At 48.5% G+C, this 16,196-nt stretch overlaps 1 protein-coding gene across 1 annotated transcript in view; it reads left to right on the top strand.

The window, feature by feature from the left end:
* Positions 1–16,196, top strand: part of NCAPG2 (non-SMC condensin II complex subunit G2) — a 1,155,695-nt gene that overhangs the window by 40,616 nt on the left and 1,098,883 nt on the right. Inside the window, exon 2 of the mRNA XM_069647980.1 lies at positions 9,837–9,935. Coding sequence (XP_069504081.1) covers positions 9,858–9,935 — 78 coding nt within the window. The 5' untranslated portion in view covers positions 9,837–9,857. The remainder of the gene's footprint in view (positions 1–9,836; positions 9,936–16,196) is intronic.

Below are 16,196 nucleotides of genomic sequence, written 5' to 3'. Positions count from 1 at the left end.
AAGGGCGGTTAATGAGGAAAGAAGTCAGCCAATCCAGTGCCCAGTCAGTGATGCCGAGTGGGTCGGTCGTTTTATGAGTATAGAATGGTTGACCGTGTCCAAGGCAGAGGAGAGATCAAGGAGAATGAAATTTGCGAGCAAGGTTTCACGAGTATTCAGGAGAGCAGTTTCTGTGCCTCTGGATGCCCGTAATCCAGATTGATGGTCATGAAGGCAACCAACAAGATCAGTGTGGAGGGTCACTTGGGGGAGTACCAGCTTCTCCAAGAGTTTACCCAGGAATGGGATATTGGAAAAAGGGCGATAGTTAGCCAGGCAGGAGGGGACAGCTGACGGCTTTTTAAAAAAGTGTACACAACGGAGTGCTTGAGGGATAACGGGAAGGAACCAGTGGCAAAGGATGGTTACAGAAGTCAGCAAGAGCAGGGGCGAGAGAGGAGATGTCCTTAATGGTTCTTGAGGAGCAGGTGAAGACCTGTTTGGAGGAGAGTTTCATAGAGCGGACCACTTTAGAGACCTCATCTGGTGCTATGGGCAGGAGGGAGGAGCGTGAGGGGTGGGAGATGGGAGATGTGAGGAGGGGGAGCCAAGAGAGGTTGGGGAGCAGGCGCGGGAGTGGAGGGGAGTAAGGACAGGATGTCCTGAGTTTTTGATGAGAAATGGGAGGCCAAGGCGGTGCAGAGAGCCTGGGAAGGAGAGAGGTGGAGAGGTGGAGACTGCAGCTGGATCAGTGAGTTCCTTGCAGATTCTGAAAGGTTCGGCCGTGTTAGTGGCTCCAGAAATGCAGGCTTGGATGTGGACCTGCTTCTCGGAGCGGATAGACAAGCTATATTGTCTTTGGAGCAGGCGGCATGCTAGTTTGTCAGAGGGTAAACCCAAAGTCTGCCACTTCTCTTCAGCAACTCTGCACCTGCGTTTCAGAGATGCTAGATCGGAGTCGTACCAGCTGCTGTTCTTGGAGGCAGGTTTTAGGCAGATTCTTGACGTCCTTGGCCCCGTCTGAAGGATGTTCGAGATGGAGAGGTGCAGGTTAGCAAGGACAGAATTGGGAGAGTCATCGTTGGATGGGGGGGGATGAAGGTGGAGGCGAAAGCAGCGACTGACACGCGCTTCATAGGTTGGATGACTGCAGAGGAGTTTGGCAGTGCTTGGGGTGGCTCTGATAGTGGGCCAAGGGGGAGGGAAAGGAGGGAGTGGTTAGACCAGGAGGAGGGTAAACTGATTAGAGATGGAGATGGCACCAGAAATTAGGGCGTTCAGAGTTTGACTGGCAGTGTGGGTCGGGCCAGAAGGGACAATGGGGAGAGAGAGAGAGAGAGAGAGGGAGTCGCAGAGGACACGGAATTGACCGGTGGGTGATTCAAGGGAGATGTTGAAGTCACCAAGGAGGAGGAGTTTGGAGGAAGAGGTTGGGAGGGAGTAGGCGTGGTCGGCCCATTCAGAGAGGAAGAGAGATGGGGCCAGAGGATCTGTAGATAGTGGCGATGGAGAGAGCGAGGTAGGCGACAACCCAAGCCTACAGACGAGGCATTCAAAAGAGGAGTAGGTATGATGGAGGCAGATACCCACTTGGGGACGATCAGGGCCACTCTACCTCCAGGGCTGTTGGGTCTGGGTTTGGAGAGGATTTTGAAGCCCTCAGGAAGGAGAGTGTCAAGAGCAGTGACCAAGCAGGTGTTGATCCACATCACGGTAAGAGCGAGGACGTCGAGGTCATAGTCTTCGAGAAGGAGACAGATGTCAGAGGAGTGTTTGACAGCAGAGCGAGCTTTCAGAGTAGCTAAGTGAAGCTAGTTACCACCTTTTGAAGGTTTTCCGAGGAGGCGGGGGGGGGGGTACATGTGCTTAGTACTCGTGGGGGTGGAGAGGTAGGAGGGGAGAAGGGCGTGGCAGGAGAAGGAAAGAAGGAAGGAAGGAAGGAAGTTTATGAGAGGGGGCAGGCACCGGTTGAGGAGGAGGAGGAGGAGAAGTAGGCTGAGAAACTTGAGCCATGGTAGTGCCATTGTGATAGACATTAATGCTACACCTTGAGGATGAGAAGTATGCCAGGAGTACTTCCCACCTGGTGCTGCCACTAATGGGTGAGGAGGAGAAAGGGGAGAGTGGAGACCATATTGGGGGGGGTCCATTGGTCAGGAGAGGGGACAGAAAAGAAGATATCCGTAATAGTCTGCCTGAAGTGGCAGTGACATAGGTGTCAGCAATAGGTAGGCCTGGGTTAGAGTTCAGGAGAGCTTTTCTCTGCTTTTATTCTTCCAGATTTCGTGAGAGAGGTAGGATAAGTGATGGAACAGCAGTTGGAGTAGATAGGGGGGAAAGGGAGTGCCATTGTGGGGAGAGAGACAAACCAGGGAACTGCACAGTGCACAGGAACTTGCCAAGTGGCCTAGCAGGTACAGAGGAGGGAGGTGTGCAATGGAGGGCAATCAGTGCACAGATTTAAAGGCACACCTACATTCGAGTTTTCCATGAAGCACTAAAATACAGCACAAAATGGAGGGTGCACGGGTTTAAATGCACGCTTAAAGACGAATTTTGAACAAGGCACTTAAAGGCTGCAAAAAGCGATCAGATTTAGAGTAGAAACCTATACCAGGTGGTCAGAAAATACAGTTTGTAGTTCATCTAGGGTGCAAGGGAGACATAATACAGCAGGCAACCAGGCAGAGGGTTGGAGTCCAGGACGGGGCGAACCGGGATGCTTACCGGTGCAGCGTAGAAGCAGAATTTCATGGTTACTGAATGCAGGGGATTAAAAAATAGGTTTGTTCAATGAGCAGCATGAGCTGGGTGAAAGTTGCTGGAACTGCAGCATGGAGAGGGGATCCCTCCAGCTCCAGGCAGGGGCCTTCGCGCAGGTGGCCGGCTAACTCACCTACCGACTCCTGATAGGCCCGCTTTCATCCACAGATAGCCAATCTGAGCCTTGTTAGTGTGGCTCCATGGCAATCCTCGGGGGCACACCAGTGCCGAGGATGAGGGCGGCCATTACGAAGAGGAGAAAGATGATGTAGCTTGCGCAGCATGCACATGTTGCTTTTAGTAGAAAAAGAATGTTGGGAGCAGATTTGAAGCACGATGTGGTCGGACATAGTCTGCTGCTGCTGCTTCACGTTAAAAATAGCATTAGCACCCGGCAGAGGGGTGCCAGCCAATCAGGTGGCTAGGAACGCAGGCTTGATTCGCCGGTTTAAGCCCGCATTCCAAGCCGCCTGACAGCCGGTTCCCCCTGCCGCCATCTTCCCCCAACCCCTTGACGTCCCCTTTTTTATATTTTAATCTCCCCCTCCCTCAAACTTAACTAATTGCGGCTGCAGCAGCACTTGCCACCGCAGCCACACCTTACTCACTGCTCAGAACGGGCGCCATGGAAAGAGAACAGGGGCCCCGCCTTTTCTTTCCATTGCGGGCATGTTGGTAAAGTTCCTTTCTACAACAGGACGCAGCCCTCGTCCCATTGTAGGAATGATAAACCTTTTTTTTTTCTTAGCACTCCGGGTTGCGGTGTTGGTAACCCGGGGGCTAATGGCCTTAACATCCAATACGGCTGGATTGAGTGTAACAGTATAACACACCACTGTGCAAGCGTTTCCCAGAAATGGCGCACCAGTAGCCAAAGGTGCTCGAAATCACCTGGAGCACGGAGGATCAGCTGGGTGAAGTGGGGAGGAGTGGCGAGAGGCACACGACCACAACGCCATGAGGAATAAGAGGAATATCTGCACCCATACAGGTTATGGAGAAGTTGCTTCATACGATCAAACCGATCGATGGTTTGTCGTTGTACTAGAAAGGTCAAGTGTAAAGGAGAAACCGTGTTAGACTATGAGTACCTGTTGAAATGGAATCTACCAACAATGGCTAATCCCCCACACTAACGTGAGATGGGGGTTTAGATTCTATTAAAGACAAGGGGGCGATTATTATGCATAACAATCTTTACTCTGAAAACCACAGCAGCAAAGAAAAAACTTTTACAAACAAAAAAGTTGTAAAGAACAGAACTAAATAGAGTTCAATGTCAATGTAAGGGAGCTCCCCAATCCATCATGGAGGACAGGTCATGCCCTGCAAGGGACCAATGAGCAGGGACCCTTCCTTATACAAGTCCATTACTCTAATCCCAACTCCTCTTTCTGTAGCTGACTTGAACCAGACGTCCACTGCACCGATCAGATGCTAAACGATGAAGGCAAATCCAGCGAAGCTCTAGTACCACGCACTCCATAACTTGTAACTGCGAGCCACACTCTTGATCAGAATCTCAACTCGTAGCTGTAAAAACAAGCAGGAAGGGTTGGTGGATGGGAAAATTAACAAACCAAAGAATGTTCTCTCTTGAACCACTTGTGCACATACGTGTCATAACTGTCATATCATATCCAAGGTGGGTTGGTGGGATAATAATCGCTTCCTTGTCTTTAATAGAATCTAAACCCCCATCTCACATTAGTGTGGGGGATTAGCCATTCTATGACACAGGAGGCTCATATTATGCAAGTTCAAAGCCCTTGCATCCCATTAGTACAACATGATCAATACAATAGACAATATAATAAAATAATAGGAAAGAAATATTTTAAATGCTTTCATTAAATCAATCAGCTGACTGCAAGAGAATTGCACAAGACTAGGCTGCCCAAATAACTGACTTATAAGGCATAGACAAATCCTCTGCAAGAAAACCACATGAAGATGTGCTAATTCCAGCGTTCCCTACCAGCCACCAAAACCAACTGGTTAGAAGGGGAAAACATTGAACAAAGTTTTCCTATACTTAATAGGTTAGGAAAAACCCCATCTGAAATAAAACGCCTCTGTTGTCCAATCAATCCTTAAAAACACTAAGCTCATACCCTCTTTGGGAACCTAGATAGCCAACCAAAGAAGCACCCAGCTCTCGTGGAGATAAAGAAAGTACCCCATAGGGGAGAAAGTTTTGTAGGGCTCTATCCCATGCGTTAAAGGAAGATATTGTAGTAGAAACAGAGCATGTCCCATATGCACACTGGGTTACCCAGTGGGAAAGACAAATCTTCCTAAAAAGGTAAAGTGGGAGTAAAAAGTAATTTTATTAATTTGTAATAGGACGACCCATCTTGAGCTGAGCAGAAAACAAAGACTAACCCCCAATCGTCTTAAGACATATGTGTATACTAAGGAAGGATGACTTCTGGAGACAGAAGCTGAATGGAAGAGAGAGGGGCCACACCTGAGAAGCTGAACCTGTCAAACCGCCAACCCGGAGACCTTCAGACCTCCCGAGTTTGCGAAGAAGGACTCTGCTACCATGACAAAAGGCAGACATTTACCCACCTGACCCCTAAGAGGCCAAACTTGGCAAGGAGAAAAAATGTATCTTACAAGCAATCGTTCCCATTATAGTGATATGTAAACTTCTTTGTAGATATGCCCGGTGCTGGAACCTTGTTCCCTTCTCTCTGGGCGATAAAACCCACAGAGGATCAAAAAACTAACCGAAGGAGGACTCCTAGATTCCAAAGTCTTAGCAAGACTCTAAACTGCAAAGAACTGATCGCTAAGCAGATAAACTGAAGTTGCACACCAGAAGAGGTCTAACCTCTATTTCAGCTAATTTGAAGATCCCTGAAGCTCACAGCACCCTGAGCTGGCACCTTATTGCAAAAACAAACTCTTGTGAAAACCCCAGGGTCCACCTGCCATGCAGGCGACTAGGAGAATCAAGTCATTAACTAAATATATATATCCCAGCCCTTTGGGAATCGCACTGGCAGACACCTTCTGATAGTTAATGTAGAGACGCTGGAATGCATCGTGATAGAGGGTCGGAATAACCTGGATGGGAGATTAGTATCACTCCCAGACCCCACTATCCCACCGAGGGATATTGAGCTTTCCCAAAGGAGGAGGACCCTCACCACTTATCCAAGGGAAAAACCTTGCAACCCCAGAAGAAGGCTACCCTGAGGACCACATTAAAGCCCTGCTGTACACCCTTAAGAGAAAATAAATACACTCTTGTACTTTTAACCAATTCCTTGAGTGTAGACTGGTTCAGCTTAACTTATTGAAATACCAGGAATTGGCGCAAAGGAAAGCAACTGACAGGAGGGAAATGCTCAGCGCGAGTCTGCACTGGTCACGAGCCAGAACTCCTGTAAAAAGGAAACGGAAACCATCGGGATTTATTCCAAAAGGTGTATATCATAATGCAATCTCCTTCAGGGATGGCGAAAAGGAATGAGGGGGAAAAGGACTCTGGGATAATTATCAATGCCCCGTAAATGAAAGGTTTTGCAATAAATCTGGGACCACTGTTCCCTCAAACCCTGAGGTCCGAGTCTCTGAATTTGTGTGAGGCTGACTGGCCACTAAGGAAATCAGGGGAAGGAAAATTAAGCACATAGTTCATAGCAAAACATCACTTATATAGTACTATGACCCTCAGGTATACGAGTGGTACTTATCACTACTACGAACGGTGTGTGGTGTGAGGTGTTCACTTATCGATCTCAGCAGGATAAAAGACTGATTTAGACCTTTCCAAATTAGGGACCAGTATCCGTAGGGTCAGCACGGATGTGAAAACCCCATTCTATTCGCTGCACTGTAGAAAATAAATATATATATACAATGAAAGAGGTTAAGCAACGTTCTTGAGGGTACAGAAGCCTGCTTGAACTCCTCGAGCAGAGGAGAAATTGCAACACACTGTTAGACGGTTAGCTGAACCACAGGCCAAGCTTTGGAAGGAAACCCCTGGGCAGGCGCCATAAAGTCATTATTTGGCAACTCGTCTATCAGATACCATCAAGTGTTTCCAAACACTTCCTCCAAGTAGAACCCCGGTTGCTCAACTTGCCATGCCACACAACTGAACAGTTACCCTCGAGCTGACCCTGTCTCCACCAATAGTCCAATAGAATAATGAATGTCCAAAGGGACAAATAGTAAGGGAAACGCGTCCCCCCCCTAAAGAGAGCCTCAAGCCCTGCAGACCTGAGTAGAGGTATAATGCATCATCTTTTCTTCCTCATGTTGGGAGAAAATACTGTAGTTTAATCAGCACAGGTATTGGGTGGAGCAATTGATAACGGGGAAAAGCAAAACCTAAGGAAAGGACTGAGTTGTCCTGAAACTAAATAAGGTAAAGGGTGACAGAATTTTAACTAAAAGGCGAAGGTTAACACCAGTGGCTAGAGGGGAAGTTACAACCCCCACACATGGGTCTGTTTACAACAACCTCCACACACTCTTTTCTTTAAAGTACTTAATACATAAATATATAAAAATATCCAAAGAGGGGTTACGCCCTCACAGGGGTCCGGACCCCCGGCCCTTATTAGAAGCTCATACCTACTGAGCTATGCGGGCTACTGACCATTCTGAAAATGCCAATGTGTTCCAGTCATCACTTAAACCTATTGTTTAGCCAAAGTACACTGAGGAAGTGCGTCTCAACTGCTCACCCAGCAGGGTGTGGCAACCAGCAGTACACGAGGGAGTACCTCGCAGTAGAAATCGGGCAAAGCTTGAAACCGAGCAGGTTATGGCATGCTTACAGAAAAACAATGACATCTGCAATATGCTTCACTTAAAACAAAGTTGCCGACCTTAAGGGAGGAAAACACTAAGCAAGTGCACCTTCAACTGCTCGCCCGAGCAGGGCGTGATAACCAGCAGTACACGAGGGGGTAACCTCGCAGTAGCACCCGGGCAGAACCTGAACCCGAGCAGGTTATGGCACTGAAACAACCATATGCAGCACGCTAACAAAATTGCTGACTTTAAGGGAGGAATACACTGATCAAGTGTACCTCAAACTGTTCACCCCAGCAGGGTGTGGAACCAGCAGTATACGAGAGGCCACCTCGCAGCAAACACACAGGCAAAACCTGCCAACGAGCAGGTGACAGTACCTCTCCAGGGAGGATAATGACATCTGCCCCCAGCCGCACTTAAACAAAAAACTTCCAAGTTTAAGGGAGGAATACACTGAGCCAGTATACCTGAAACTGCTCACCCCAGCAGTAGACGAGGGGTTAACCCTGCAATAGAAACTCAGGCAGAACCTGAAACCGAAACAGGTTATGGCACCTACAGTGAAGGCAAATCACCCATGCCCTGAGTAGCTCTTAAATAAATAAATAAATAAACAAATAACAAATAAGAAAATAAAAAACAGCAGAATGGCAGCGTATGAGGCTCATTAGTGGGCAAACTGGTGCTAATCTAAGCTGAAAATATCAAATTAAAACACCAAATAAAATATCCATTTTTAAATATATAAATACATATATATACACATGTCAATACAAATACATAAACCTATAAATACACATCCATATGTGTACACTGCCAATGGCGGTAGCGAACCCAGGTCCCGCTGCCTGGTAAACCTGCAACCTTCCCTTTGAGCTATGTCGCCTGTGCGCTGAAACAGAAGTCTTCCTGAAACCATATCTACACATATATATATATATACTAATGAATATAATGGCTCAAAACAAAGAAAACATGGAGGTGTTGCAATGTAAGAGAGGACAGCAGCACGTAGTGGAAATGCTCATTAAAGAGCTCCACCAACGAAATGAGGGCCTAGGGAACTTCCTCCCACCCGGGTCCCAAGAACAGGCCTAGCCTGCATGCATCTGAATTCAAACGCGAGCAGCGTCTAAAAGAAAAACACATGCGATGCGTGTGAAGTGAAATGAAGGTATACGGAGCTGCATTACAGATGTGAGACGCGTTGGTAAGAAGCAGAGCTTAAACAGACCGCACGGGTCACTTAACGAAACCTGTGGGCAATGCGCGCTGTCTCCGGGGACTGGAGACAGCCGCACACGGAAAAACCAGCCCTCCCCTGAGAGGAAAGAAATTTAATGAACACGTGGGCAATGCGCGCTGGTTTCGGGCCGCACCAAAATAAACAAGCTTTCCTTAAGAGGAAAGAATTTTAAGAATACGTGGGCTGGCTCCGGGGACTGGAGGCAGCCGCGTCAAGATTAACAAACTTCCCCAGAGGGGAAAAATTCCACGTGTCGCCGCCTGAGTTTTATGGGCAGGCGAAGCGACTGTAATTACCAGCGCCCTAAATCACTTTCAATATACATAAAGTAACCGAAATAACATTCTAAACTCCATAAATTCCACACAAAGGTAAGAACTAGGAGGTGTAACTTAGCTGTGTATTTCAGCAGCAAAGAAAGAGGAGTTGGGATTAGAGTAATGGACTTATATAAGGAAGGGTCCCTGCTCATTGGTCCCCTGCAGGGCATGACCTGTCCTCCATGATGGATTGGGGAGCTCCCTTACATTGAACTCTATTTAGTTCTGTTCTTTACAACTTTTTTGTTTGTAAAAGTTTTTTCTTTGCTGCTGTGGTTTTCAGAGTAAAGATTGTTATGCATAATATGAGCCTCCTTTCTTGTCATAGAATTGGGTATGTATCCTAAGTGGGCAAAGAACAGGATATCTGAAAGGTTTTCTCAGAATAACTGTTATTAATCCGGTGGGGAAGGTGTGTGGCACACGCTTGGAATGCGCATAGTGGACACATATCTCCTGTAGATTTTGCTTTTTTGAATGAGTAATGCATGCATCTCCATTAGCAAGGCACAGAGGTCCTACTTCTCTACATCTTCACAAATGACATTACACCATGTTCTTTTGGTCTCCTGATTAGAAGTATTACTAGATAGCTGTGCTTCCGTCTGCTCCGTTGCTTTTCTTACCTCAAATAAGCAGCTCTGATGTTCACAAAAGCAAGCAGTGCTATTGTAAGCAACACTTATAAAGCATGAAAAGGTCTAACCTGTGCCAATTAGGTAATCAAATCATTTGTATTTCTCTAGAATCAAAATACTATATGAAACATGTCCAAACGTGAAGCCTTTCTACAAGCCACTGCAAAAGAATCTGTCAAGGACTTCTTGCATTTTCTTCTTCTTCATGTAAGTATGGTGCTTAATTATGAAGGGTCTGATTTATTGTGGTGCATGTGTCTAGGTGTACTTTAAACAGGCTGCTTAGCAGTAATTGTTTTTGTCTGGAAAACATGTTGATGTTTGAAGTATTACATACTATATTTTCTTTTTATTTGCACGTTCACCTTACTTTTTAACAGACATATTTCCAGCAATGGGAATCTGTGTTTTAACCTTAAATTAATAAACTAGTCATTGTGTTGTATGTAAAATCAGTTCGTACTGCATTGCTGTTGGATGTGGCTACATGATTGGCAGAAATGTTTCTAATGTAGGTATTGAGTCTTTTTGGCCCCTTCCAACCTTCCTTTCAATTTTGAGTTTTGTTGGGTATGTACAGAAGTAATCTGATAAGTGCTTCTTGGCTGTATGCTGCTTGATATTAATATTTTGCAATGCCCTGCTTCCTTAATCATCAAGACCCCGATTTGCCAAGAAGATCACCCTTTAGTTACTTCATTCATCGCTGAAATCTTTGTCCAGAACACAGCAGGTTCACACTGTTTTGCATGATTTAGAAGTTTTTCAAATGAGCACTGTTAAATTGAATAAAATCACACAATTGTATTCAGGCGTTTAGTTTGAGCTGTATGCTGGAATTGTGGTGTTACTATAAAAAAGTTAAATGTGTAGACCGCTAGGGGGCGCGGAGCAAGATGGCTGCCTAGGAACGTAGCTCTGCACCCCACCAGCAAAACTGAGGCAACCACGACCCCTGAGGAGCAGCACTGAGCCCCCAGTCGGTGGAAAAGAGAGAGAGGAGAGAGGTAGCGTCCCCCGCTGCAATGGGTGCTGAGGAAACCACTGTAACAGTGTGAGGCTCCCAGCGGGCCGTGAGCGGTGGGCTGAGGCCCGTGAGCAAGGAGCAGCAGGAAGAGGGGCAAGAGTCCCTCCGCTCCGAAATAAACATTTGCTGCACGTCCAGACAGCCCAGAGAGGAGGGGCTGAGGACGTGGCGGCGAAAGCCTGCAATCAGCTGCTGCAGCACTGGCGAGACCGGGCCAGGAGGTGGTGGAATGTTGGGGGAGAAACATTAAGTGAATACTGAACCCAGGCCTGAAGGTGGTGATTGGACAAGATTGCGCCATGCGCTGCTGCAAGCCCGGACCGGCAGGCGCTGACAGAGCAACTCGTCAGGGAGGGACAGCAGTGACAGTGAGGAACGACTGGGAAAGCCAGTGACCTGGCCGAGGCTGCAGGAAGGTGAGGAGACTGGCAGTCCCCAGAGGCAAAAGGTGGGTTCTTGGGGAGAATCCCAGTCCACCTCCATAACTGAAAGTGTGCCCAACAGTGAGCCTACCGGCAAGGGGGACACCCCATTGGTGTTTGAGGGCACTGTAAGGAGGTAGAGCCACACCTGGGGATGACCCAAGGAACATAGTGATGCAGGACCACGCCACTGTGAGCCGAGGTGGCAAGAGTGAGGTAAAGGAGCCAGGCGCCGGGGTTCTGTGGGCAGAAGGGCCCGAGATGGACATCTGGTGGCAGAGGAGCTGAGATAGCAGGCAGACTGGGGTCCCTGCGGCAGGATGCGCAGATGATCCTGCTAGAACTGAAGGCGTTCAGGGCAGAGGTCCAGACCTCGATGGACGCCATCCCGGAGAGAGTCACAAAGGTTGAAGAGGGGGGGTGTAAGCTTTGGAGCACAATGGAAGGGCTGTGGACATGGGTCTGGAGGTCTGGGTCAGTCAACTGGAGGGCTGGGAGACTGAACTCCTTAGCAAGCTGGATGATGTGGAGAACCGGGAGAGGAGGAACAACCTGAGGATATGGGGTCTCCCGGGTAAGGACACCGATTCGCCCAGGGGCTTGGAAGTCTTATTGTCTGGGTTGCTGAAGAAACTTATGGGTGAGACATTCGACAAGGAAATACGCTTTGACCGGGTCCATCGCAGCTGAAGGGAGAGGGGGAGCCAAGGGGCCCTGCTCGGTTGTGATGAGGTGCCACAACTCCAGGGATAAGGAGGATATTTTGAGTAGGGCCCGGGAGGTGGGCGACCTGCATTGGGAAGGGGCCATGGCAAGGATTTATCCAGACTTGTCGTATCACATGCTGGAAAATGCAGGCCCCTGACACAATGGTTGCAGGAAGAAGGCGTGCCCTACCGTTGGTGTTTTCCTTTTACACTCTCGTTTGAATATGGGGGGGGGAGCACTACAAGCTTAAGCACAGCGAGTAAGCAACCCTGCTGCTGACGGAACTAAGAAAGGCGGGGGCTTTTCAGGAAAAGGATTGCCAGCGCTGATTGCGAGAGCGGTTTAACAGTGCCTTCACAAAGCCCAAAGTCGCCAGAAGGAATTGGTCCGCAGAAAATCCAAGAAACTCCAGGCGTCCGTCAAAAGCCCTGAGTTGAAAAAGGGGGCTTGTGACTGAATTGTTGATTACCTTATAACATGAGGGGGGATGTTTGTGTGGTTACTGAAGTTGATGTTGGGGGGGTGGGAGGGCTTGTTGTCACCCTAGTGACTTGGGGTGTCTCGGAGGAGTGGGGTTCAACATACCTGGATGGACGTTGCTGCCCAAACGAGTTATGTAGAGTTTACTGGTTGGCAGGGGGAATGGGAGGAGGGGGGTTATATGCAAGCTCAGTTGCAGCAGCAGCTTGGAGTCGGCTTTATCATGGGAGAGTTGCAAAGGATTCAACTGAAGCCTGAATGGCTAATTGGAAGGTAGCCACACTTAATGTAAAGGGATTTAATTCCCTATATAAGAGGTCACTAACGGCAGGGTTGTTTTGCAAGGTCCAGCTCAAGGGGATTGAGTAAAACCACACGAGAGGGGACCATGTGGCTTTTGCACAGCTCCTTCAGGACCATTTTTGGGGAAGACGTGTGGCGATCTGAATTCCCTGAAGCGAGTGGTTATACTTTCTTCTCTTCCCCACACCAAACTTACACGAGAATTGCCCTTCTGTTGTTCCCCTGGGAGCAGGTGGCCATGGAAGAGTCCCTGAAAGTGGAAACGGTGACCTGGTCAGACCATGAAATGGTAGTATTGGATTGGTGGGCGGAGGAGGGACAGCAGGGGGATCTCAAGATGGCAGGGTAATGAAGGCTTCCTCGAAGACACTGTCTTCCGGGACCACCTAAAAAAAAAAAAGAGATCGGACACTTATTTGAAACCAATGCCACGGGGGTGGGTCAGTGGAAGATGGTATGGGAGGCGGCCAAAGCAACGTTCAGGGCCTCCTCATAAAGGAAGGTGCCCGCAAGAAACCGGAGAGGGTGCTGATCGAGGCGGGAGAACCTGAGGGGCATGCAGGTGGTAAGGATTTCTGAACTCTGAACTGGTGGGCAGAGGTTCAAAAGGCCAGTCTGGTTTCTTGGAACATGGTAACCTTCTGGACAAGCCAGACCAATCAAGGGAGCAATGGCGGCGGTCAAGATTAGGTTTCTGGAGGGGTGAGGGTGATCAAAAGTCCATAATGAGCACACACAGTAACAGACGCCACAAATCACTCTGTCAGGTGTATATATCAAAAATACATATACATTTATTAAAGGCCTTTTTAAGTCAATCACAAGATGAAACCACAGCAATATTAACAATACTAACACAACCATATACTAGGGAACATGTATACAGTAACTGTTGTCCTAAGGCAATATTTAAACCAGTATGGATCCGCAACCTGTAACAGAAGAGGGTCAGACAGTGCAATTCTTCAGCAACCCAAACCCTAACTAATAGGCAGTCCAATCCCTAGGAAGTGTGGAGCCTTGTGTTAAAAGTACATTTAGCGCGTCAGCGCTCGATCGTGCGTTTAAGTCCAAAACGGGTCTCTTTAAGGAGCTGTAGTGGCTCAGGAAGGGGCGGGGGTAAGTCGATGAAGAATATAGTTCCACTATTCGAGGAGGGTCTCCACCAGGGCGCAGAGCTATTTTCAGGAATAGGATGTTAGTTCAGACTATCCTAACAAAGGTGAGTGGCCCTTGGGTGACACGTGCGTAAAAGTCTATGGATGCACCAGGGGCCACCGGTAAGTGTTGCAAGTACTCACCGACCCTCGACGCAGTCTGGACCAAACTTCGCCAGCCAAGTCCAGTTCGCTCACAGGTTCGAGTCTTGCAGTTTTGCATCTCTATGGCTTTCAGGGGCTGCGTTCCAGTCTGTGGCAGGAAAGTAGCCTTTTCTCTGCTTCTGGGGAAGGGATCTGGCCGGTTCCACTGCAGGTCGTCTTAGAGCACAGGAGGGCTCAGCAGTAAGGCACCCACAAAGCTTGTCACCACAGGGGGGGCCGACACGGGTACCGCGTAGGCTCTGGTTCAGACAGACTGTCCTAATTCCAGACCTAGGAATGCTAGGTGTACAAAACTCTGCGGGAGAGTGCTTCTACCAAGAGCTTATGGTTCCCAAAGTCTCAAGTCGAAACTTGAGACTATGTTGATTCCAAAGCAAAGGTCACGTACAAGCTGGTCAGTTCCCTGGGCATTCCAGGAACACTTCCGAAGGGGCTCGTTTGCAGCTTAAGCAGGAAGTGCCGAGAGTAGTTAGTCTCACTACTCCAACGGGTCAAAGTGCCCTTGCAGGCCTTCTGTTATCGATGAGAAACGGGGGCTCTGACAGGACAACAGTGTGGTCAGGGTGCCAAACCTTCCAGCGGTTCCACAGATCTGTTTCTTTGGTTCAGAATACTTGGCTTCTTTTCTAAATTTGGTGTGACCTCAGAAGATCAACCAGGAATAGGTCTAGAGTGCCTTGTCTTATCCAAAATCTCCTTCGTGCAAAAACGGAGAGAGACCAATAGATCTGCTCTCATTCAACCATTCCAGACGTGGACCAATCGTGGACCACGGTGGTCCCAGTCATCCCATCACACCAGACATCCTTTCACCCAGGATGTGTATTGGAACTAGACCGCTCCAGCCCACATCCTGGGGGCGCGTGCGCGCACACACACACGGCATGCAGAAGCCCGCAAACGCTTCGTTTTGCGTGGGGATTTGCATGACCAAATAAGGAATTTTCCGGGTCTGCTCGACCTGGGGAAGGCAAAGGGACAAAACGGCCAAAAGACAGAACAAAGGACTTCGTGGCCTGGCCCGTTTTAGGCACTGGCCACTGTCCTGGGCCAAACGCGGTAAATGCGGTTTGGACCATTGAAAGGAGTCAAAAATGCTTTAAAAGTAACAGCAGCCACCAGCTCTGTCCTGGGCACACTTGTACATTCACCAAAAATCCTTCGAGGGTGTCTATGGCCTTAAAAATGAGACCCCCCCCAGGACACTGTACTGGAAGTTACATTGTGCACTGATAAAATGTTGCCAAGAAATGGCAACAAAGTGAAAGATTAAGGGAAACAAAGTCTCCCAGTACTGACAGTCTGAAGGGCATGTCTGCTTCCCCTTACCAAGATGTGCAAAAGCCCAGCAGAGTACAGCAGAAGGCTGGGCTCCACTGGTAAGTCAGGCTAGGACGGTCAGACAAAAGCAAAAAGTTGGTGGGGTTCTCAACTGGAGGAAAAAATTGCATATAAATGGAAATCTTTCCTAACGGCGGGCGCAGTTCACGCAACCAGGGGTAGATGGGGTAGGATTGTTGTCTGGGATGAGGGGTAAGAGACAGGAGTTGCACTCGCTGTTGATTAGGGAAGTGCTGAAAAAACTATGCTGTGCCAAACAGGGGAATTATGAAAAGGTAGACCGGGTAGGGACCCTGTTGGTCAATAGAATAAGGGAATGACGAGGGGAAGAGGAGAGTGGCACGTTTACAGGGGAAGGAAGGGGACCTGCTGGGAACCCAGGGTGATATCCCCGATTGTTTTGCACAGTCCTGTACGAGCTCCCCCCTGGAAGAAATGGAGGGGGCAATACGGGAATACCTGGGGTGGCTCCCGATACCAAGACTGAAGGAGGGCGAAAGGGTCACGGTAGAGTCGGAAATCGCAAGGGAGGAAGTGCTGGAAGCCATACCCCACCTTAAGCTGGGTAAGGCGCCAGTGAAGGACGGTTATACCTCTGCCTTTTACAAACAATTTCAGGAACTGCTTGCTGGCCCCATGGCGAGTCTTTTTGACTAGATCGGGGGGTGGTGGATGTCCTGGCTTCCTTCCTGGAAGCACTTATAGCGGTATACCTAAACCGGGTAAAGACCCCACATACTGTAGTTCATACCGCCCCATTTCGTTACTAAACACTGATGCCAAAATATTCGCTAGGATACTGGCATCACGACTGGACGTGTTCCTGCCGCGCTTGGTGCACGCCGAATAGACAGGTTTCATCCGG

Source organism: Ambystoma mexicanum, chromosome 2q (genome assembly GCF_040938575.1).
Source record: "Ambystoma mexicanum isolate Mex_15411 chromosome 2q, UKY_AmexF1_1, whole genome shotgun sequence".
NCBI classification, from domain to species: Eukaryota; Metazoa; Chordata; class Amphibia; order Caudata; family Ambystomatidae; genus Ambystoma; species Ambystoma mexicanum.
Note: the sequence above shows the minus strand (reverse complement) of the source record. Positions and strands in the feature narration are given on the sequence as shown.